Source organism: Medicago sativa, chromosome 7, assembly GCF_051527215.1.
Source record: "Medicago sativa cultivar Bolivia chromosome 7, Bolivia_mono, whole genome shotgun sequence".
Classification (NCBI taxonomy): Eukaryota; Viridiplantae; Streptophyta; class Magnoliopsida; order Fabales; family Fabaceae; genus Medicago; species Medicago sativa.
Genome location: NC_140755.1, coordinates 57,453,683 through 57,478,699, shown reverse-complemented (window position 1 = coordinate 57,478,699; position 25,017 = coordinate 57,453,683). Strand labels below are relative to the sequence as shown.

Below are 25,017 nucleotides of genomic sequence, written 5' to 3'. Positions count from 1 at the left end.
TCGTAGAATGAGGGGTAGTGTGGTAAGACCATAGCACCTGTACTTACATCGATCGACATGGTGTTTGTATAGGTTATGATAGTTGGAAGGAATTATATTATTATGTACGAAGCAACATATTTAATTCGAAAGACATTTGACCATCATTCTTACCTCGTGTAATTGTTATGCCCATAAGATTTTGGCGGCCTCCAGTTTTTTCTTGATTCCGTTAAGGATGACCTTGTTGGCTGACTCAGCTTGTCCGTTAGCTTGAGGATGAATTACGGAAACGAACTGTGCTTGAATCCCCAGGTGTTTGCAGAAGTCTACGACTGTTGCGCTTGCGAATTGAGTCCCATTGTCTGACACTATGTATTTGGGGAGGCCGAAACGACAAATGATCTTTTTCCAATAGAATTTCTTCACTCTTTCTGCTGTTATTTTGGCGACCGCCTCTGCTTCTATCCACTTAGTAAAGTAATCCACGCCAACGATGAGAAACTTCAACTGCCCAGGGGCGAGTGGAAAGGGTCCAACGATGTCAACCGCCCATTTGTGGAAAGGCCCAGGAGAGTAAACAGACGTCAATTCATGCGCCGGAGCGTGCTTTTTATCAGAAAACCTTTGGCATTTGTCACATTTCTTGACAAAATTGGAACTGTCTTGAAGCATGGTGGGCCAGTAGTATCCCGCGCGAAGGAGTTTGGCGGCTAAAGCTCGCCCGCCAATATGGCTGCCGCACACGCCCTCGTGGACTTCTAAAAGAACAAGGTGAGTCTCTTCTTCCCCTAGGCAATGTAACAAGGGAGTCGTTCGTCCGCGTTTGTAAAGTTTGCCAGATATGATGACGAACTTTGAAACTCGTTTCCGCACTATTTGTTCCTCCTCCTTGTTGGCGGGCGTGAATGATCCCGTCAAGTATCTGAGTAGGGGTTCCATCCAACCCTTGGTTCCTTCGGCTATATGATGTACTTCTTCCATCCTCGTACTGGGAGCATCAATTACCTCTTGTATGACTGTTCTGTTGTTACCAGGACACTTGGTACTGGCGAGTTTTGCCAGTTAGTCTGCTCTGAAGTTCTGTTCTCTGGGCACATAAACTGCTTCGAAGAAGGCAAACCTTTTGGCGAGGTCCTGCACCTTGGCCAGATATTTTGAGAGCTGGGCATCCTTTGTCTGGTATTCACCCGTGATTTGACTCGTTACGAGTTGAGAGCCGCTTTTGGCTCTTAAATTCTCAGCTCCCATTTCTTTTGCTAAGGTCATGCCGGCGATCAGTGCTTCGTATTCGGCTTGGTTGTTGCTTGCTTTAAATTCAAATATGAGGGATTGTTCTATGAGGATGTCATCTGGCCCTTCCAAGATCACGCCCGCGCCGCTACCCTTTAAGTTGGATGAGCCATCCACAGACAGGAGCCATACAAAAGGGGGCGTCTCCTGTATTGGCGAGGTGAGTTCTACAACAAAGTCTGCCAAGACTTGGGATTTGATACTTCCTCGTGGCACAAATTGAACGTGATATTCGGATAGTTCAATAGACCAAGCCACCATCCTTCCCGCCAAGTCAGGCTTCCCAAGAACTTGCCTGACGGGGTAATCAGATTTGACGACAATTTTATGGCTTTGGAAATAAAGACGAAGTTTCCTTGCTGTTGTAACTACGGCTAGGGCCAGCCGTTCTATCTTCTGATATCGTAATTCTGCTCCTTTAAATACCCTGCTGACGAAATAGATAGGCTTCTCGCCCGCTTCTGAATCTTCCACTAGGACTGTGCTCATAGCGTTTTCTGAGATCGCCAGATATAGAAATAAGATGGCGTTCGGACTTGGTCTTTGGAGAATAGGTGGAGTACCCAAAAACTTCTTTATCTGTTGGAAAGCGTCTTCACACTCTGGCGTCCAGTCGAACTTCTCCTTCTTTTTAATGGAGGCGAAAAACGAGAAAGCCTTGTCGCCGGCACAGGATAGGAAACGAGATAACGCCGCCAACCTTCTTGTGAGTTGTTGTGCTTCTTTGACACTAGAGGGACTTCGCATGTTGATAATTGCTTGACATTTATCTGGATTTGCTTCAATGCCTCGCCTTGTTAGGAGGAAACCTAAGAACTTTCCGGCTTGTACTCCGAAAGAACACTTCGTTGGATTCAAGCGGATATTGTATTTCCGAACCTGACTTAGGATCTCTTCAAGGTCATCAGTGTGGTTACGCCCCTCCTTGGTTTTTGCTACCAGGTCGTCAATATAAACTTCCAAATTGCGTCCTATTTGCTGAGAAAAGGCGGTGTCCATTGATCGCTGGAAAGTGGCGCCCGCATTTTTGAGGCCAAACGACATGACTTCATAATGATAATTTTTGGTGTTGGTCATGAACGCCATTTTGGGGGCGTCTAAAGGATCCATTCGAATCTGGTTGTAGCCGGAATAAGCATCCATAAAGCTCAGGGTTTTGTATCCTGAGGCGTTGTCGATCAAGCGGTCAATATTAGGGAGGGGATATGGATCTTTGGGGCATGCCATGTTTAGGTCAGTGTAGTCTACGCACATTCTCCATTTTCCATTCGCTTTCTTTACGAGCACAGTGTTGGCCAGCCATGTAGGATACTTTATCTCGCTGATAAAGTGGGCGTCTACTAACTTTCTAACTTCTTCGTCTACGACCCTTCTTCGTTCTTCATCCATTTTTCTTTTTCGCTGTATCACAGGCTTTACGCCCGGCTTGATGGACAAATGGTGGCAAGCGATGTTAGGATCCATCCCTGGCATTTCAGACGGATGCCATGCGAAGAGATCTAAGTTCCTCCGTAGCAGGTTTACCAAGGCGACCTCTTCTTCAGGGGGCAGAAACGTTCCAATCTTGGTACTATGATGGGACTCCGGGCCAATAGAGATTTCTTTTAAGTCTTCAGAGGGCTCCAATCGTTCTTGTTGGAAGTCTTCTCGGGGGTCGAGGTCGATCAGGTTAACTTCATATGTTATCTCGTTGCTGGACTTCTTCTTAGTTTTTTTGTATCCGTAAGCTGTTGTGATAGCATTCCCTGGCGAGTTTCTGATCGCCACGTATGGTTCCAACCTTCCCGGTGTCTAAAGGGTACTTCATCACCAAAAATTTTGTGGACAAGAAACCACCCAGAAGGTTGAAAGCAGGGCGCCCTATAATGATATTATAGGAGCTAGGCGAGTTTACTACGAGATACCTCACACGAATTGTTTTGGCGTGAGACCCGCTTCCAAAAGTTGTTTTGAGGGTGATGTAGCCTCGTATATGGACCTGTTCGCCCGTAAATCTTGCCAGCGTTCCTTTAAAAGGTTGAAGTTGCTCTGGGTCCAAACCCATTCGATCGAATGTGTCGTAGTAAAGTATGTCAGCAGAGCTACCGGGGTCTATCAGCACCCTTTTTACATCCCACTTAAAGATTTGCAAAGTAATAACCATGGGGTCATCGTCGTGCGGCACCACGTCCCGATAATCCTTAGCCGAGAAAGATACGTCAAGCTCGTGGTCATGATTTCGTTCTTCATATTCCTGGCACAACATCACCTGTCGCACATACCTTTTTCGAGATGAGCTCGACTCTCCTCCCCCAGCAAAACCGCCTGAAATGGTGTTTAGTGTGTGTCTTTTCTCCGCGCCCACTTCTTCTTTTTTATCGTCTGCTTTTTGCCTTTCATCTCTTCTGTCTTTGGCGTATCCTCTCAGTTTCCCGTCTTGGATTAGCCTTTCAATTTCCCGGCGGAGATGTATGCATGAGTCGGTGTCATGACCTCGTATCTTGTGATATTTGCACCATTTGTCTTTGTCCATTCCCATGATAGGAAGGCGTGTTGGAGGTGGGTCTGGTATTAACTTGGTTTCGTAGACCTCCTTCATAATGCGCTCTGGTCTCGTGTTCAGTGGCGTGAAGTCTTCCGGGCGTGGTCTGTGATAATAGGGCGCTTGAGGTCGCCTGTCTGGTCTTCTGTAATGGGCTCGCTCCCTGTTGGCTGTCGGTTGATACGGTCGTCGTTCCGTGCTGTTAGATGCGCGTTCTTTGGCATCCCTGGCTTTTTTCTCTGCGTTGCTCTCCTCGCCCTTGATGTAGCAGTCTGCCCTGGCGATGATTTCTTCCATGGAGTCGGCGGGCTTCTGTGCTAGAGATTCGTTGAATTGTCCCGCCCGCAAACCGTTCTGGAAAGCTCCGACGAACACTTCCTTATTGGGATTGATTACTTTGATGGTCGTGTCGTTGAACCTCGCCAGGTAATCCCTGAGAGACTCGTTGTGTCCTTGACGAACGTTGAAAAGGCTGGTAGCCGGTACTTTGCGATGGCGACTGGCAGAGAATTGTTGGATAAGCTTCCTTGTCATATCCTGATAGCTAATGATGGAGAAGCGCGGGAGGTTCATGTACCACCTTAGGGCGACGTCGGAGAGAGTGCCGGCTAACAGTTTGCATTTTAGAGAGTCGGGGGCCCCGACTACGGCCATGCGAGTGTTAAAGGCCGTAACATGCTCCATAGGATCGCTTTTCCCGTCGAAAGAGGAAAGGTGAGGCGGCTTGAAGTTCTCCGGGACTGGTGCACCCCAGATTTCGGCGGACAAGGGCTGGGGTTCTGGATCATCCATCTCGCCGTGATGCGATTCGTCTCTCTCGTCCTGTTGTTTTTGTTGCATGGTTTCCATCGAGGCCTGAAGGGCGTCGTTGTGTTCCTTCAGCTGAGCGAGTTGGGTTCGCATGGATTCCAACTCTTCTTGTGTTGCCATGTTTGGGGGCTTTTCTCTAGATCGTTCGTGAGGTGCGATCTAGGTTGGTGAAAAAGGGCGGGGTTTCCAAATCGTAAAAAGGTTTTCACGATCTGGATGTTCTACGATTTAACGGTCTCGGAATCGTGATTTGCGATCCAGAGAGATGGTGGTCAAGGTCAGTTTTACCTTTTCCCACAGACGGCGCCAACTGTACTTGCAAAAAGTACGGTAAGGATTCTAGGTTTAGGAATCGTATATTAGGGTTTTAAGCTGATGATTAGATGCCTTGAGAATGCTCTCAAGAATGGTATTTATAGCCTGTTATGGGCTTGGGTTTTGATTGCTTGGTTCCCAAGCAATAAGGGTATTCTCGTACTTTAGGCGGTTTCTAGAGGCTTCTAGAGGTTTGGAGAGGCGGCGCTACAAGAAGAGCGCGCCAAGGCCTTAGGAGCCCTCCCTGAGGGCGCCTGAGCCCTTTTGGAGACCTTAAAGCCTTTCTGGAGGCCTTAGAGCCTTTCTGGAGGGCTTCTAGGCCTTTGGAAATATTATGACGGTTCACCATGCTATGGTAATTTAGTCTAAGTACTTTTGCAGAATTATAGATAAAAATATCCATGCAATGGTACATGCCTAGTGATGTATTCTTGTGAACACTAAGGTAAAAATATCCATTTTAAGTCAGCTTATTTTGATCTGATAAATAAGATTAAAAATAACCTCTTACTAACAAATAGGTAACTAAGAAAATTTGAGTACATAAAAATAACATAATGTCAAATATAGATTTGTTCAACTACAATAAGGAATGATTTTTTAAATCACACAACAGTAGAAAAATCTATGTTCCGAGTCCTATAACCTAAGGTAGCTTCGGGGGACAATCGAAAATGTAAAATCACTAATGTTGGACGCAATGGCAAGCTCGATGGTTTTACATGTTCTCTTGTTAATGTCTTTTGAAGGACCACAATTCGATTGACATAAGTTAATTATAAGATAACTGTAACACCTTGATTTTTATTATTTGTGTGCACCTAATTACATGTTCTTTTTAGTAAGAAATGCAGTATTCAATCAATTAGAGTATAGCCCGTAATCAATTGAAGTGTTAAAATTCTGTTCCTTGTTGAATAGTGTTGTTATCAGTATCTAATCAATGAAATTATTAAATTTATTAGACTTAAACGTGCTTTTGAATTTTCATACGGTTCTTGGCTTAATTTGAGTGATCTTGCAGAGATATTTAAAATTTTCATATTGTTCTTGGCTTAATTTGAGTTACAGTGCTATTGCATTAATTTTTTTTGATGATCCTCTTCATTTTGGAATGCAGATGAGTGATTGTATAAGCCCGTTTCCAGATAAAATCTTATGTCACATTCTCTCTTTACTATAAACGGAAGATATTATTGCTACAAATTTTCTTTCTATGAAGAAAATGCCCATTTAAGTCATTCTGTTCGTCAGAGTTCAATCTGGCTCTTAACCTACTAGTATCGACCTTGATGAGGAACGTTATCTATGAAGAAAAAGCTCAAAATTTTAGATAATTGTTATAATTTATTGTTATTTAAGTTCGTACACAGATTGAATTATATAGTTGAAATCTAGGAAAGCAAGCTTTGGTTAATGTACGTGAACCTATATATAAGTAAAGGGAGCTTCTACGGTGCAGTCAGTAAACTGACTTTTTTGGAAAAGTTAATTTGTTTTAGCCAATAGTATAACTGTGTTGATGTCATGTCAGCTAGTGTCTTGCTGGTGGACCACTCTAAGACTGAATTTTACCTTATTACAAATCAGTCCTCATACAAAATATCAAGTAGAATTTCAATCTAAGTGCACAAATGAGAATCTATGTGTTGAAGGCGAATATCAGTATGGAGGAGGATGTGATGATTTTTTAGAATTTTCATTATCCTGTTTGTTTTTTGAGGAAATTGAAGAATATTAGTTTATAAAGATTTAATTTTTAGGATTTCTAAGAAAAGGGGAGTTTTGTTAATTGAAGGATTGGAACCTTGTAAAAATCGGTTTATAACTAGTTAATTTTCGGTGTATAATCACATGATTTTTAGATTTTTTCACTTATTCTGTTTCTTTCCCCATAAATTGTAGAATTGGAACCTTGAGAAAAATCAACATACAAAGGTTTAATTTATCAGGGTTTTTAAGAAAATGGTCATTTTGTTAATTAAACTGAGATATAATATAATTTGAGGATTAACTTCATCCGAAAAGTCATTCTCATGACTTCACCATAGAATTTTCCATAAGTAAAGTAGTTATCAATTGAGAATATGTTAAACATATCCTCGGTCGAAGAGTGCTTTCCCAATTATCATTCTTGAGTAAAATTAAATTATTAATGTTGTTTAACCTGTGAAAATAATCGTAATTGAAAATAATCGAAAGTCTTGAAAATAATCGAAAGATTGGATCTGTCTCAAATTTGACACACTTCTTAGTCACATTACAAAACACACTTCTTAGTCACATTACAAAATTTTCCTCTAACAATCATGGATTATAAACAAGGGTGGTTTGTTAATTACACATATAACGCCTAATCCAATCGTAATAATTTGTGCAAAGCCAGCCAAGAACCTAGAAATTGTATCAAAATTGCCCACTTTCGCTCCCACTTCCAAACTCCAATCATAGTGTTCATAAACAATTTCTCATATGCTACCTTAAAAATTAAATCCTCTTCAAACCTCGTGCATCAAACTTCTTTATTTCTATTCTATGTTTGTCCTAGCTGAAAAGCTACTACTTCATTAGATTCTTGTACCCCTTAGAATTAGACGTTTTGAATCAATCTTTCAATGTTGTTCTTGATGATTTTCCTCTTCTTGTGATAGATGCATTGGATATACTACCATGTACATGAAATTCTTTTCCTGTTCATTATTAGTTAATAAAAATCATAAAAATGTCTTGTAAATGAGATTTACTATAATAGTCATAAATCTAGTACTTTTCAATCATACCAACCTTTGATAATTATAATGTTAGGATACCTTCGTAGTAGTTAAAATGAAATATGATTGAGTTAGTGGTTTGGTAACCAAAGCTTGGAAGGTTTTGAGTTTCTTCAAATGCCATAAATGTTTCCAAGTTATCAACGTAAGATCTGGGAAGAATACAGTGTATCTTATGGCTGTATGTGGAAAAATTATGATGAAAAAAATGAAAAGTTAAAAACAACAGGAGCAGAATAATGAAAATTCCTTCATCAGTAAGAAATAATAAAAGTATACAAACCAATTTCCTTCAAAAAAAAAAAAAAAAAGTATACAAACCAATTAGAAAAGCTTCAAGGATTGTCCAAAATACACTTCTTTTGCCCTTTTATGTTGTTTGCTAATCTAATAAAACTAAAATGTTCGTATGCTAAGCCCACAACTCCAACATCACCAACTCTATCAGAAATGTAAGGTTCAAAAACGTAATTGATTTTAGAGAATTAGAATCAGACCAACAAATTTAGGGTCAGTAAGAAGGAAACAAACTCATGTAGTTTTGTTTCTTGTGGTTCCAAAAACAGAATAAACAATATAGCAATTCTAGAGAGAAATAATGCATGAGAATGAGAAATATAGTACCATATGGCGAAAGTATCAACGAAAATCTCAGCGTTTGAAGATACCCTTATAAAAAGACGACGGAATGAGTACTTCATCCGAAGATTATTTTCGTTACACATTAAAAAAGAGTTTTACACACTTGATGCTTTCCAAGGGTAAAACTCGTTTCTTACATCGGCATTTGTTCATGAAACCTACAGATTCTGTCAAACATTTCATCAGACAGTAACATGAATTTGAGTTGTAGATTCCATTCTAAGCTGAAGTCAAAAAATTTGAAGATTCAAAAGCTGATAACATGTGTACGAGATAACACAGATATGAGATTGAATAGAGAGCTCTACCAAGTTTTGAATCATCAAAGCTTTCAGTGGTATCAATGAGAGTGTTGAGATGGATGAGAAAAGTGGATGTGTTTGAATGAGAATGAGTGAGAGAAAGATGAATTGAACACTAGATTTTATAAAGTGTGTATGTGAGTGAGTGTTTCCTACCCCCCATTTAATTCCTTCTTTGGATTCTTTTCATTTATGATTTTCAGCTATGGTGGTCCTATTTCCCTATGAGGACATCACATTTGAAGGAAACATACAATAAACTCTTTATTTTGATTAAGTAATTTAAATGTTTCAAATGAATTCTCTATATTTTGATAAAGTAATTCAATTATTCAATGTTACAAAATTTAGAATTCCATTTTAGAAAGCTGAGAAAATAGAGAAAATAGAGACAACAAGTACTAAAACCGAGTGTTTTGACTAAGTCCATTTTAATTAGTATACAAATATGCTAACTAAGGAAGGAAACAAATCATAATAATAATAATATAAATAAATCCTCCAAAATCTCTTAAAAATAATAATAATAATAATATAAATAAGTAAATCCTAACAGATCATTAGGGATACTTTAAAATAGTCTAAGTTAAAAAAAAACAGATCATTAGGGATACTTTAAAATAGTCTAAGTTAAAAAAAAAAAAATCAGATATTTCCCTTTTTTTTTTACAACCCGTGTCATTCCAATTCTTCAGTTAGTTTATTTCTAAAACGTTGAAATGATTAAACCTCCATGATTAGACCAATTGATTATATGGTTTTAAGGAGAGACAAATTTGTAGGAGTGAAGTCACTTGATTGCCATTATATGCACAAATAACGAGTAGAAGACTTTGATGGGTAGATAATATTGATCTATATGTTTGTTTGGTTGATTCCGTTTCACTCTTCAACATTATTTGTGTGATGTTGCACATGTCTTTGTTAAATTAACTTTTTAGATTGTGTTTTAGATAAGAGAAGTTTTGTAATATTGGTATGGTTTAACCTTTGACTCTTCAACATTATTTGTATAATGTTGCACATGTCTTTGTTAAATTAAGTTTGTTTGCATGAGACAACTTTTGTAATGATGATCTTAGAGGATAATTCTTATTTTTCTATATAATTCATATTGCTTGGATGATAAATTTAGAGATTTTTCAAAATAAAAGGACTTTATAAGTAGTATTATGTCAATTAAATTTAGATGATTTTAATGAAATGATTGAACTCAAGTGATTTTAATGAAATTATTCGGAAGAATCTAAATTTGATTCATGTGTGGAACATTTTTTTGCCAAACTATACTACATCATGACCGAACTTAAGATTACTAGAATCCCTTGCTCTCATAACCGTGGAACATTTTCTGCCGGTTCCTATACTTGCCTTACGGCCGAACTTAACATTACCAAAATCAGTTGCGCTTTCAGAACCGAAGGGTTAATTTGCGTAAAATAAAGGAACCGGAGGGTTAAAATAAAGATAATTTAAAATGCTACCTTAAATGTAAGAATTTTAAATTATTTCTTTACTTTATACCCTATATGAATCTCAAATTAGTCTTTAAATGATTTAAAAATTTACGCATCAATCCTTTATGTTGACTTTGCTAATCGGTTTCTATTAGTTTCTATAAAATACAGATTATTCCTTATAAATTTCCAAAATTTATAAATTGGTATGTATAAATTATCGAAATTATAAATTGGTTCTTATAAATTTCAAAATTTGCAAAATTGCTTTCTTTGTAACATTGAATAATTGAATTACTTTATATCAAAATAAAGAGAATTCATTTGAAACATTTAAATAACTTTACCAAAATAAAGAGTTTATTGTTATGTAGATGATGAGTGTCTCAAAAGATTAGCTTTGATCAACTTGTATGTTTCCTTCCGTTTTCTAATTGAATGAAGATGTTTTTTTGTCAAAATGAAAATAAAAATAAATACTCCTTCAAATGTGTAGGCTTGGTTTTAATGATTACATAGGGAAATAGGACCACCATAGCTAAAATGTCATTAGGTAATAATGTATAGCATATTTAATGGAACAACACTCATTCAAAAATTTAATGGTATAGACTAAAGAAGAAATGAGAGCATCTTACAACTGTATCCACGATAAAAAGAATTGGCCCGTTTATAACTTTGTTTATATTGGGAGAGTCCTTACTAAAGGTGTAGTGAGAGCATCTTTCTAGTTTAGTACTAATAATAATTAGGGAAATGTTAACTTGTGCCTTTAAGGCACAAGTTTAGAAGCCAAATGTAGAAATAATATATTGAAATGCGTGCATTAAATTTAATCTTTAATGTTTTAATGAGTTGAATGCACAAAATTTAAGGAAATATTTCTTTTTTGGGATTTTTTAACATGTGCCCTAAGGGCACAAGTTAACACTACCCTAATAATTAACATTAATTAATTGAAAAATAAAAAATTCATTGTGTGTGTTTTCAAAAAAACGAAAAGAAGAAGGTTAGGGTTTTGGAAATCGTGGAGCTTCCAGAATGATTCGCTCCAATGGCGTTAGGCTTCTCTCATCTCATCTCATCCCATCCGTGACTCCTGCAAATCCATCTATGAAGGAGTGTTCCATAGGACATTGGATTCTGGACTCTGGACTCTTTCCAGAGTTGCACATGGACATGTCGTTGATGTCAATAACCGAGTGCTACCAAACTCATCAATCCGTGGTTCAGCATCACTGTCAAGATACCACAATTATGAAAGATATCCATCTTCTTCTTCTATAGTCAAGAGAAAGAGAAAGAGAAAGAGAAAGGGAATTGACGGGGTCACTGACGCGGATTTTCAAAAAGGGTTTGAAAATTGGTGCAAGAATCATGAAGCAACATTCTCCTCAGAGGAAGATAAACAAACCACTTTCAATTGGTTCCGTAAAACTTATATCTACGGTCATGAATTTCGTCGTGGTGCTGCCCCTCCCGTGCATCGCAAAGATATCATAGATTGCTTTCGGAGATAAGGAATACATGGAGACAGTAAAGTGATGTATGAGTTTTTGTTGGAAAGATCCAGGCAACCTGTCTATCCTCCCTATCCGGCGAACTACAACATAGATGACCCTTCTGTCAGGGCTGAATTCGATGAACTTGAGGAAGTTACTAAATGTAACTGTCCTGACTGTTGCTCCAGCCGCGACCTCGGGCAATATTGAACGCGGCGCCAGGTTGTTGTCTACCAATGGAGACCCTACAATAACAAAGATATAAACTATCTTGGGCAATGGCAACATTGTTATCTTGTCAAGGTTATATAGGTTATGCGTCTTGGTGGATCGCTGAGCTAGCACTAACTTTTAGTTTATGAATTTATTTATATGTAATGACTGTGTGGAGAAATAGCTGTTCTGATATATTTTAGACCTTCAAGAATATTTAAGAACTTGTTGTTGAATCAATTAATTATATTTTTATTACAAAAAAAAATTAACATTAATTAACTTTGCTTGTATTGGGATAGTACTTACTAAAGGTGCAAGGGGAGAGCATCTTTCATAAAATATGAGGTAGGGTAGGGACTTAACTGAGCCATTAAATACCTCTGATTGTAAGGGAGATTCCAAAGTTTTACATGATGAGGCCTCTCACACTAACACACTTGAGGCTTCTCAACATGATGAGTTTTGAAAGAAAACAAAACCAGTTAGAGGTTTGTTAGAGTCTGGAGTGTCGAAGGTTCCAGGAACGTTCCACGCCGAGTTTAGTTAGACTGGGGATTTTTCCAGATCCTTGATCATGAAATCCCCAGTTGAAGCAAAGACACTACTCAGCGTGGAAGCAAAAAAAACAGTTAGTGCTGAAACTATTGCTCTTGACAATTCAAAAGCAGGAGTGAAGGGTTTACTAGAGTCTAGGATAACTAAGGTTCCTAGTATATTCCACACCGGAAAGTTGGACATCGGTGAAAAATCTGGCAGTGGCTCTAACTGGTGTTTCCCTACAGTAGACTTCAAAGACATTCACACTAATCCAACTCGTCGTGTGGAAGTGATCGACCAGATTCAAAGGGCCTGCCATGAGTGGAGTGTTATACAAAGAGGTTACCCTAAAGGAGTTCCTGGCACACTTTTATGCAAAAGGGCTTGAAGGGAATTCTTTCTTGGAGCCCTTGCTTTCGATTCTAGTGTATTTCTCAACAATGGCATTGTGCCTCTGTTGTTGTTGTTGTTGTTGTAATAAGTCTTTAAGACTTCAATTATAATGGATTTTGGATGATGACTCTTATGGAATTGCTATTAAACTAAACTAACTTATATTTGATGCATTTTGTTATCTAATTCAAAAACTCGGTTTATAAAAACAAAATGCTTATTAGATCTTGCTTACAAAATAGTTATATTGAATCCAGTTATCTTGTGTATCTTTGTATACTTCCATTTATCATGTAGCTTAGAAAATTGTTTGAGATCCTTTTTATTTATTGGTTACAAGTTTGAGGTTAATCTGATGTAGAAAAAACATTATTATGATATAAAATGAATTAATTGTAGTCATGAGAAGTACTTGAGGGTTGGCATTCTGAATACATTGTAGAATGTTATAATGATATTGTAGACCCTAAAGTAATGGGGAAGATGATTGGTTCTTGTTCAAAAGGAGTAGTAATTATAATGATATTTCTGATATGAGATCAGTGGTTCTTGTACAAAAGGAGTACTTGAGGGTTGGCATTCTGAATACATTGTAGAATATTATTATAATTATAATGATATTTCTGATATGAGATCAGTGGATTTGTTTATCAAGATAAAAAAGGAGTAGTAATTAGACAAGCTTATACAAGCTGAGATGCAATACATAAGGAGTCAAAAATAAAGGAAAAGTTTATGGTATTCTCGTCCAAATCGGTCAAAACAAAGTCAACAAACTTTTAAAATAACGTCCAAATGGTATTCTCAACCACAAATTGCTTTAAGGTTTATACAAGAATTATACAAGAATTCTCTGAGATTTGCTTTAAGGTTTCTCATGGTTCTTCCTTTCTTGTTTATCTTCATCAATGTTAATCCTTTAACATTGCCCTTCAACCATGATATGCATTCTCGGTCCACCTTCTCTGGTGGCGCCGGAACAGAAAGCTTCCCCAAAGAAAGCTTTTTCTCAGGCAGTGTCAAATGCCTATGATATCAGTTCTAGCCAACTTCCATCAAAAGCGACGTTGTTTGCATCAAAATCAGTCAGGGTGAATGTTAACGGCGCATGAAGATTCAGAGAAACACCTTTGTGGTTGTTTCCTGTTACAAAAGGGCGATAATCCAGTTACGGCTTGGGAATTATACAAGAAATTGGTCTAAATGGTCTCCATCTGGAAAGATATTGGCATGTGGAAACTAATCTCATTCGGAAAGGGGTTCGACAAGTTTCAGTTCTCTTCTGTTGACATGAGAAAATTCTGGTCTATTGGCACATTCAACCTCAAACCTGGGGTTCTTTGTCTCATCAAATGGCACCCGAATTTTAGTCTGCATACGCAACATCAAACAAATGCGCAAGTCTAGATACCTTTGATTGACCTCCCTCAAGAATACTGGAGAACAAAGATCTATTTGAAATAGCATCGGGTGTGGGAACACCGCTGGCTATTGATGACGCCACGAGAAATCAAATATTCGGTTATTACTCTCTAATTCTGGTGGATATGGATCTTTCTGAGAGAATTTATGAAAAAAAAATTACTGGAACGTGTTGCTTTTTACATGTAGGTGGTATATGAAAAGATGACATTTTTTAGCTAATTTCAAGATTATCAGCATTCTATCCACCAATGCATCAAAATGTATAATGACATAAATTAACTTGTGGTGGATGATGGTAAAAACTCCATGAATCCAAGCAAGCAATTGGTGGACAAGGTCGAGAAACATGTTTTAGACGACAAGGGTAAGAAACCAATAATGGCAAAAGAAAACATATATCACCAATGATAAAGGTAACTTGCGTAACAAGCCACTATTAACTAGGGAACCAGTTGACACTAATAAGACCAGCACATTGTTTCATTATGCTTTGCATAATGTTACTGATGAAATTCCCTATAATGATCTAAGCTCTAAATCTATACCTTTCATAGAGTAGATTTTTGATTCACAAGCCAATAAAGGTGATGGTGTTGAGGAGGGTTCACAAGAAGCAGAATCTGAGAATAATGTTGTGCTTGTGAATTATCCTATAAATAATGAAGTTCTTGAAAATGTATCTAAGGATCAAGACATCTCTATGAAACAAACTAAACTATCCATGATGTGGATATGCAAAAACCTGTTTTGAAATGAACAAAACTCTACTGATTCTGATGCCAAGGTTGATAGAGTCGCTGGGGTAAAGCCTAAGATATAGTTCATCTAGATGAAGCATCTCAGCGGCGAAGCTAGGAAATTTTTTACGAGGGGGCCAAATACAAATAATTTTTTTAATCAAGGAAAAATTATATATTTTAAAATATTATATATCTTACTTAATATAAATCAAAGGTGGTCTGATTGGTGTTAAACCCTAACCCTAATTGCAGCCTAAACCCCACTTATGTATTTTTGATCTGTTTTTGGCGCCTTATGTCATTATTAATGACCCAACTAACTGCATTAATTATCTGGGTACCCAAATTCTTGCATATAGGATAGTATAGGCATGTAATTCCTGCTCACCTGTATTCATTAATGCGCAGCCAATAATTCCTCTCCTGTTAGTGTGCTCGATGTGTTAATGTACTAGGATAGTATAGGCATGCAAATTAAATACAGGGAGAATAGACTTGCAGCTATGAAACATCATTTATTACAATGTTTTTTACTGCATGCAGTTGGTCTTCTGCCAAAAAAAATCTTAAGAGGCGCCTGTGTAGGTAACATGGAGTACATAGATTCTAAATTACTTTGGTTATGCAGTTTGTCTTCTTAATCAATTTGGAGACTTTCTAGGATTTTTCTTGCCACACTCAGATCATCTAAAAACATCTCTTTTTTGTTTTGATAGCTACATCTCTTTTTTCTTAATGATGTCAGTGTTCTAGTTCTTCATCATCCACCAAACTCTCTCCCCCTCTCTTACCCATACGGCAGTTTCTTTTTTTTTTTTTTTTTTGTGAAAGAATACGGCAGTTTCTTCTTCCTCTCCTCCCAGGCAATTTTCTTAAGTAGTTTTAGATTTCAATCTCTTCTAAATTTAGTTATGATTTTGTGCAAATTTGCTTAATCCTATGATTTTCTTGCTGAATTCAATTGTGCAGATAAGATTCAATTTGATTTCGGTTGATGGTTCCATTGACGATAACACATCAGTTTTTGTCTTTGATAACTTTGTTCTGATGCTGTTCTGTTTAAGGTGGGCTAGAACATGCATGTTTAAGTTGTAGTATTTTGATTGTTGTTCTGATTCTTTCATTTTGATTTGTGTTTAGGTTATAAACCTTGCTGCAATTTGTACTGCAGTTGATTACAATACACACCCTCTTGATAAAATTTTCAGCAATTTCATTGATGCACTTCCTGTAGTCGATTAAAGTTTGAATTTTTATGTGATTTGAAATCATGCCTCACAAAACCTCCAATCTCATGTTCTTCCTCTTTATCAGTACATCGATATGATATGATTTTCTACCTTTTCCTTACTTTCCAAGTACATAAGGTTTAGGGTTTAAGGAAACTGAGATTGTTTTTTGTAGGGATAAACCATACTTAAATTTTATTCCTCTCATTTTTCATATTTCTTTCATCTGTCATGACAGGAATTTCTGATTATTTGATTGGGGTTGTAGCAGTCTCATGGTTTTCAATATGGAATTAGATGGCAACTTTGGTAGTGTTGTTTTTGGACTTTAGGCTATAACTGTTGGATGTTTCTAGACAGAATTTTTTTTTGAAGAGGCTGTTTCTAGACAGAATTGAAACAATACTGTCAATTCTTTATGTGGCAGATGTCAACTTCAATTTTTCTGTTCACAAGCTTATTGTGGAAACATGATATAATAAATCCAAGCAATGGCAAAGAATATTTTTGAATTGTTAACCACCAAGGTGAGTAAACTGAACTATGACTTGGAGTGAAGCATGATTGTTTTTTAATTGATGTTTGTTTTTACTTTTTATTTTATTTTAAATTTATTGCATTTCTTTACTATTTAGGAAGTTAAAGTAGTTTATGTTCATGTCATACTTGAGCACTTAATTGGAGTTTGATGAAGATTTATTTAGACATTAAGGAGAATTGTGAAATTGATTTGTCGAAATTTGATTTATGATATGTCAAAGCTTATAGCAGTGCTGCCAGTGTGTGCTTTAAGCCTTAAAATTTTGATTAAACTACCTTTGAATGTTGTGTTAGTTTTAAAGAATGTAATTGTAGACCTAAGTTTCATTCATGTGATCTTTGTGTGGTTGACTTCTACAAGTTTCAAATGTGAAGCTATACATATGAGAGTTGTTGTCATAGGTGTGTATTCTTATCTCTTTCTTCAGATTTGATAATTTGGTCATTTACATGGTTTAATATTTTTTTTTGGATCTATTATGAGTATAGTGTTTTGGTTGATTGGCTTTGATTGATTCAAGTTCTGTTGGACACTTATTTTTTTTCTTCCTGTTATATTGACTGATTCAAGTTCTGTTTTTGCTTTAAGAATGTCTTCAAGTTCAACTGGAAGTTCAGAATCAGGTTGTTCTGTCTGTTGAATGAGACATGATTAGAAATTTGCAAAATCCAAAGACAACCGAGTACATTTCAGATTTGATATTTCTACGCAACTAGGCACAAATGGTGTAAATTATATATAGAAGAAGCAATTAGTCGCAACTGTTAACAACAATTACAGTCCCATTGATTTATATGCCACTGTATTTCCAATCAATAAGACTTACTGCAAGATTCATCACTGTTTTATATACAAACATGTTTGTTCATTCTATAAAACAAATTTCATGACCTTCAGTTCTAGGAAAACTTAGTGTGAAAGCAGCATGATTTCCTATAAAGGTGATGATTAAAACATATGCATACAAAAATATTCATGTTTGTGGCATTGATCAATGATACATAATATTTTAGAATGCTATATTTTTCAAAATGCTTGAGTTGATTGTAATCAAAATATATTGAGCAATAGTTAATAACAAACCCGCGCGATAGCGCGGGTCAAGAGTCTAGTTAAATTTAAAGGTTAGATATGTTTAATCTCTATAAAATTAGGTTTCGAGAAGTCAAATAATTTAAATAGATTAACAATTTTTTTCAACGTAGACAAATAAGCTATTTGTATTAAATTATCGTCTATTATGTTTCACTGTTGATAATTTATATTTCTAAAAATGCTTTCTCTATAGTTGTTATAGAGATCGAAATGTCGAAATAAAACAAATAAGTTTATTAATCAAGTAATAATTTGTTCACCTTTTAATTTATGCTACTTTTGTGCAAATGAATTTGTTTGAGGTAGATAAAATTATATTATTGGGGTAGCTAACCATATAAATATACCTAATGACTCAATAAAAATAAAATTTTTGGGGTAGCCAAAGCTACCCCATCCCATTGAAAGGATTCGCCCCTGCATCTAACAAATGTAATGTAAATTCAAGTGAGGGAGATAATTCGGATGCTGCGAATACATAGGAAATGGCATCTAAGAATGAAGAATTCAATTATTCAACAAAGAAAGGAAGCATAAATCCTTTAGTAGAGCACCTGCAAAATATTGCATATGCTGCAAATGTCACTCATTTGAACAGACCTGAGATTCATGAAGGAAAGAGTACTAAAATAAATGTACTCTTTTTAGTACTCTTTTTAATGTACTAAAAATATAATTGAGGTAATTAGCTTTACAACAGAAATTGAAAAACAAAATAAACAGATAAAATGATGTAAGCCTCATTAAAAACTCCATTTATGGAGAAAAGAGTGCTTCACTTATTCCTAGAATTAAACAATGTCACAAAAGCATAGCAAGTAATGTTACAAAATGCTCCAACAAGCCGACTTCTTCCCGCAATTCTGCAATGTACCTATAATTCAAAAAGCATCACAATTAGGCAGGAGAGTGAAAAAAAAAAAAAAACTCAAAAGTAATTGCATACAAAAAATTAAAAAATATAGCCATAATTATTATGGAAAAAAAATTAAGAAATTAACTTCATCCATGCATGATGCCAAGAATACAAGCCCGATCTACAGATTACACACTGGTTGAATTATTAACTTCATCCATGCATGATGCCAAGAAATTAATTATCATGTATAAAAATAAAATAATTCTCATCTTGCAAAATCAGCATGATCAACTGTACTAGAATTGGTGTAATAAAAAACGATATCCAATATATATTAATTGACAAATAACTTTATGCTTAAGATCTAGACCGAGTATTAAACATGGTAACAGGATCGGTCAATATATTCAGCATATCTATAACAAAACTAATCATGCATACATTACACAATTTACTTGAATTAATGAAAGAAGAACTTACTATCAACAAGTTGAGGCCAAACTTTCAACATAATCCTTGCATGAAAACCAACATATTGAATTGGTAATTCTTGTCCTCTCCACACTATTATTTCTCTTATTATATAGAATTGCTTGGTCTTCTAAGCTGCTTGCCAATATAAATGTATCACCATCCTCCGAAAGATGCAATGGCGCCAAATAAAATTGTTGAATGTTGTAATTGATTTGAAGATTTTCATAACTAATTTTAAGGAATTGACACCAAGACTCTTCAACTCCGAATTCTTCTATGTTCCATATAACAAAATGAGTTTTCTTAAAATCATATGAAAAAGTAAGGAATCCCATCAGCACACCAATAGTTGGGAGACGGGACAATTCATCAAAACCTTGAGGCAGGCACATCTGCGTGTATGTCTCAGTTCCCAAATCAAGTGAAATTATGACATACTGGTCAACCGAATAAAATGGATATTCAGAAACCGCCAACCAATTAACAGTGCCACTCAAATACACATCATTATGCACCCCTTTACCAATGTTGAGCACCTGCAGAGGAATGGCAGGGAAATTTTGAATATTTATCCAATCATTATCACCCAAACTAAAAACTTCCAGCGTTGTTATCTTCGTTATCTTCGTATTATCAGGACGAATATGAAAGTTCAACAACACAACCTTATAAGTGGAGGTTATATTATCATAACCGAATGCAAACTTGAAATATCTTCGTTGATGAATCGAATATCTTAAAAGGCTTAAATACCCTAACTTTCCAGATTTTGTCCTTGTGCATGGGTTCCAGAAACGAAGGCATATGTCTTGATAACCAATGGAATGACTGAACAAGCAGATCAATCCATTGCATGAACCAACCATCTGATGGATAAACAGATCCTTCGATCCATCGTTGGTAAGGTAATGAGGATCGTTAGTCAAGGTGATGGGACGGTTGTTAAGTAAATCCCGTACTGGGAAGGGTACAACCGTCTCAGTCTTTATTGGGATGGGTACAACCGTCTCAATCTTGGTAGTGACTAGTGCAAGGTGAGGGTTTCGTTCAAATCGGTGAAAGTGAAATTTCACAAATATAGGACTGGTAATGAGGGAGTTAGAAGACTTACTCAAGCATCTCATTCGCATCACAGATTTGACAGGAAGCAATGAAAACACTCCAAAGATGAGATCGTTAGGAATGAATTTCGGCGATGGTGACGCATTGGGCCGACGCCGCGGCTGAGATGGATGGAGATTCATTGTCAATTGTACGCACTGCTGCCGTTGGTGAGCTGTGGTGTACTGTGCTTGTTACCAGCAGTGTCACCTTTGTCTTTTACGTAACTCTAGCTACTACAGCATCAAAAGAAATAGATGGTTTACGTAGGAGATTAAACTCGTTATTTATTGATTTATTTGGAATTAAAAAAATATGTGCAAAAAAATAATGGTCAATGTTTATTTAAACAGAATTTTGATGGTCAACATTCTTTTTCCATGGCCTAGTGGTATTGGCTTGGGACCTGGGAGTGTGCTTCTCCTTGAGGTCTCAGGTTCGATTCTCACTGATGTCAATTTAGTTGGGCTAATTTAGCTTCTTCAAAAAAAAAAAACATTCTTTTTCCATATATCCATATATACATCCATATATACATCTATCAAGAAAGTTGATAATTTCAAATACTACATGTAGGGATGTTCAAATCCATGTCAATTTAATTGGGCTAATTTAGCTTCTTCAAAAAAAAACATTCTTTTTCCATATATACATCTATCAAAAAAGTTGATAATTTCAAATACTACATGTAGGGGTGTTCAAATCCAAACCGATCCAAAATAAAACCGCAAACCGATCCAAAAAAACCGAAAACCGCAAAAAACCGAATATATTTGGATGCGTTTGGATGTTATTTCGTAAAAACCGCTAATATCGGATCGGATTTCGGATCACTTTTTCGAAACCGAACCAAACCGAACCGCAAAAATAAATATTAGTACTTATTTATTATTTTATTAGTATTATATATTGCATTATTATGTTACTTGTTAAATTTTAATCTTATATATTGCACTTATTTAATCTATATTATTATTATTACTTCATATGTTTAAAAAATAATCGATAATTTTCATACTATAATTTTAATTTTTTAATATATTTTGCATCAAACCTATTATTTTAATGTGTTTGTTTAATATTAATATTAATAAAAAATATTATATTCTTCAAAAAATAGTAAATAAAAAATATATTTTGCATTTTGGATATCCAAAAACCGATCCAAATTAAACCGCATATATTTGGATCGGTTCGGTTTGGATTTTTTTAGAATATTCATCCAAATCGAACCGAACCGCATATGATTTTTATTTTGGATCGGTTGACATATTGACTCAAAACCGATCCAAACTGCACCGCGAACACCCCTAACTACATGGTCATTATATTTAATTTTTTTTTTTTTGGTACAGGTCATTATATTTAATTTAATAGATTACTAATGCATTTAGGGAAAAAAACAAAAATTTGGTCAAGGGTCGAAAAAAGGTAATCGAGTTTTGATTAGATGTATGGAAAAAAAAAAGGTAAAAGAATAAGAAAAAAATTGGTCAAGACTAAAATTTGGTCAAGATTATTAATGCATATCACAACTAATAAATTATTTATAGTTTTGAATACATTAACTACAATTTTCAAATGTATATAGACACGCTTTCCTAAAAAAAAAAAAAAAGTGTATTGACATATTTAGAGTTTATTGGCGGGATTCACATATTATAATGAGTTTCATTAAATTAGATCTATCTTTCGTAACAAAGTAAATGAAGGACTCAAATACAACTATACAACATTTTTTTAAGGTACAACATATTCCCTTCGCTCATATTTATAAATAAAAAACAACATTTTAAGTTCATTGAATAACTAATGCACCACAAAAGCTTACCCACGCCAATTCAATAGTTTTGTGTCATAAAAACTACATAATTAACAGCACCTCCGAAATGAGATTAAAATTTTAAACTGCCGTTTTGATTAGATTCACATATAATTTTTTATAAGGAAAAATGTTTATAGCATTTCATTGATATCAAGTTTAAAACAAACGGTGGTACGTCAATTAATAAATGGAGACTAGTTAAGAATGTGTCCTCTCGTGCAAGATTACGAGTGATCACATTCACTTGTCTCCGATTAAGCTCAACTTTAGAATTTTCAAAAACTACTAGTAGATTACAACATATATTACATTCATCAATTATTGCAACAAACTCGGAGATGTTGATCTTGCCTTTTTTTTTTTTATAGTAATCTACGACATACTTTGCATCCAATTTGAAATCCACATTTAAAAGTTGTAGATCATGCACCCATTGTATAGAATGTAAATGTGTCGATGCTTTACCTATATCTTACATTTAGAATGCACCCATTTGAAAGTTGTAGACCATCCACATGTGCAAATACGAAACACCTTTCATCATCCTTCCCACCACCGGTTTTTTTCCACCGGGTATGTGATTTCTGCAAAGTTATGCCTCTATCAGCTAATAAATGTGCAAATATGCTCACTCCCTCGTCATTCACACCATTTTGTTATTTTCATAAGTTCGTTGTTTTCCAATTATCAATCAGGTGTTTCGTGCGCTCGAGATCTGTCTGACAAGTCTCCATAACATTCTGCTAGACATGCATGTTACAAATTTTCCAAATGCTTCAAAAGGTGGTTACAAACGATTCGCCTTTCAGTTACGGAAATTCTTGTAGCAAAAAAAAAAGTCATGTTTGATTTCGATACTTACTACCATTGAGCAAGCAGATCAATCCATTGCATGAACAAACAACCTGGCTGAAGTACATGTCATTTGATCCATCGTCGATAAGGTAGTGATTATTATCAAGAAGCGTGATCGAAGGATTTCGTTTAGATTGATGAAGGTGAAATTTCATAAAGATAAGATCTGTAAATAGGGATTTACAAGACTTACTCAAGCATCTTATTTACATCATATATCTGATGGGATCAAAAGAAGTTTGAGATGAGTTCGTCAGGGATAAAATTTCGACGATGGTGACACATTTGGCTGAGATGGAGGGAGTTCCATTTTCAACTAGCTTTGTAACTTTTGGGGATATTAAAAATTCAAGCATTTCTTTCCATTTTGTTTTGCAGAATGTTATAGATGAAATAGTACATTATAATCTTGGTGGAAAAGCCTCACCAGTTATTCAAGAACTCTTAGCACATGATAGAATATTTTGTTTTTCAAGTCTAGATTATCATGCATTTGACTTTCATGTTCTAATTTGATAGATATTTGTCCTTATTTTAGAATTGAATATTTTGTTTTAATTTTAAGATTGTTTTGGGTTTCCAAACAATCACTTTTGTTGGTTTTTTTTTTCTCTCCCTCTTTGGTTGTGTTTGGTTTAGTCCCCTCAACTTTGATTTTTTATTCCTTTTCCTTTCTTTTTAATAATATTTTGTTTGGCAAAAATAAGACTTGGATGTACCGTAATATATGTTTGGTTGATCCCTTTTTGACTCTTCAACATTATTTGTGTATTTCTCTAAAAAAATAAAACACATTGGGTATTGTTGCTTATGTCTTTATTCAGGAACTTTTTAGAGTGTGCTTGAACGAGAGAACTTAAATAATATAGATTTGGTTGATTCCCTTTAATGCTTAAACATTATTTGTGTAATGTTGCACATGTCTTTGTTAAATTAACTATTAGAATGTGTTTGTCGGTATGATGGGTCTTAGAGGATAATTATTATTTTTTATAAATAAATCACATTCATTGGATGATAAATCTAGAGATTTTTCAAACATAAAAGGACTTTATATGTAGTATTATGTCAAAATTAAATTTATATTATTTTAATCAAATTATTGAACTCAAATGGTTAATGAACGTCATCAAATAATGAGTTTTTGGGAAAACCCTCGTTTGATTCTTATGTGAAACATGTTATTGGTCATGTTATACTTAGCCCACGATTGAACTTCGGATTACCAAAGTCTCTTATTTTGAAATCAGAGGGTTAACAATAATTTTTTTTTAAAGTATACAATTTCAAATGCAACCTTAAAGTAAGAATCGGAAATTATTTCCATACTATATACACATGAATCTCAAATTACTTTTTTTTTTTTTTAAATTTACACATCAATCCTTTCATTTTTACTTTGAATCGTCAAATTCTGTCCCAGATTAATTTTTTTTTTGTCCCCGTGAGTTTAGCTCAGTTGGTAAGGACAATGCATAATATATGCAAGGTCCGAGCTTCAAACCTCAGACACCACCAAAAAAAAAAGATTAATTTTTTTCTTGTAGTGAATTGGTCTCTATTAGTTACCATAAAATGCAAATGAATCCTTATAATTTTTTAAAATCTATACATTAGTATGTTTAAACTATAAAAATATTATAAATTTAAAAATTTGCAAAATTTATTTCTAAATTTTGTAACATTGAATCATTTAATTACTTGATGATTTATTGGGATTTTTTAATCTCATTCTCTTTTTTTAACAAGGGTCCTTTTTTAATTATAGGCACACTACTTCAACTGCAATACTAGTTCTCATTATTATGTATAGTTATTTATGGCCATGTCTCTGTTGGAGCTCTTTGAATCACGTGGTTTCTACTTTTTTCTTTTTTACTTTTGACAAATACACCGTAGGTTTTTTTCTAGATTACCCTCTCTTATTTAGAGGATATTTATCCCCTCATGATATCAACCAATCAAAATGTAATATACATTGGCAACATTAAATGTCAAATAAATGAGTAAATTTTTTCTATAAAAAAAAAATCAATTTTAGGTAACTTTTAATATTTTTAATTTTTATTTAATTATAGACAAGATTACATTATAGATCCTTTATCTTATTTATTTGTAGCAGTTTGGTCCTTTAT

The 25,017-nt window shown here is 35.1% G+C and overlaps 2 protein-coding genes, 2 long non-coding RNA genes and 1 pseudogene across 4 annotated transcripts; 2 read left to right on the top strand and 3 right to left on the bottom strand.

Annotated features, from left to right (window-relative positions):
• Positions 1 to 1,044: 1,044 nt before the first annotated feature.
• Positions 1,045 to 4,723, bottom strand: LOC146907053 (uncharacterized). The gene is made up of 2 exons (XM_085729026.1): positions 3,251 to 4,723; positions 1,045 to 3,063 (listed from the first exon to the last, which is right to left on the bottom strand). The coding sequence occupies exons 1-2, from the start codon at positions 4,721 to 4,723 to the stop codon at positions 1,045 to 1,047; spliced, it is 3,492 nt and encodes a 1,163-aa protein (XP_085585152.1).
• Positions 4,724 to 7,129: 2,406 nt separating this feature from the next.
• LOC146907052 (uncharacterized) lies at positions 7,130 to 7,884 on the bottom strand. The gene is made up of 2 exons (XR_015019478.1): positions 7,703 to 7,884; positions 7,130 to 7,608 (listed from the first exon to the last, which is right to left on the bottom strand). It is a non-coding gene; the product is annotated as an uncharacterized LOC146907052 (long non-coding RNA).
• A 3,212-nt stretch (positions 7,885 to 11,096) lies between these two features.
• LOC146907051 (uncharacterized) lies at positions 11,097 to 12,045 on the top strand (annotated as a pseudogene).
• A 3,631-nt stretch (positions 12,046 to 15,676) lies between these two features.
• On the top strand, positions 15,677 to 17,581 carry LOC146907050 (uncharacterized). Its single transcript, XR_015019451.1, has 2 exons — positions 15,677 to 16,659; positions 17,262 to 17,581. It is a non-coding gene; the product is annotated as an uncharacterized LOC146907050 (long non-coding RNA).
• Positions 17,582 to 18,903: 1,322 nt separating this feature from the next.
• LOC146907049 (F-box/kelch-repeat protein At3g23880-like) lies at positions 18,904 to 20,514 on the bottom strand. The gene has a single exon (XM_085727241.1). It carries the CDS (start codon positions 20,343 to 20,345, stop codon positions 19,110 to 19,112), a length of 1,236 nt encoding a protein of 411 aa, XP_085583367.1. The 5' UTR covers positions 20,346 to 20,514; the 3' UTR covers positions 18,904 to 19,109.
• Positions 20,515 to 25,017: the final 4,503 nt, after the last annotated feature.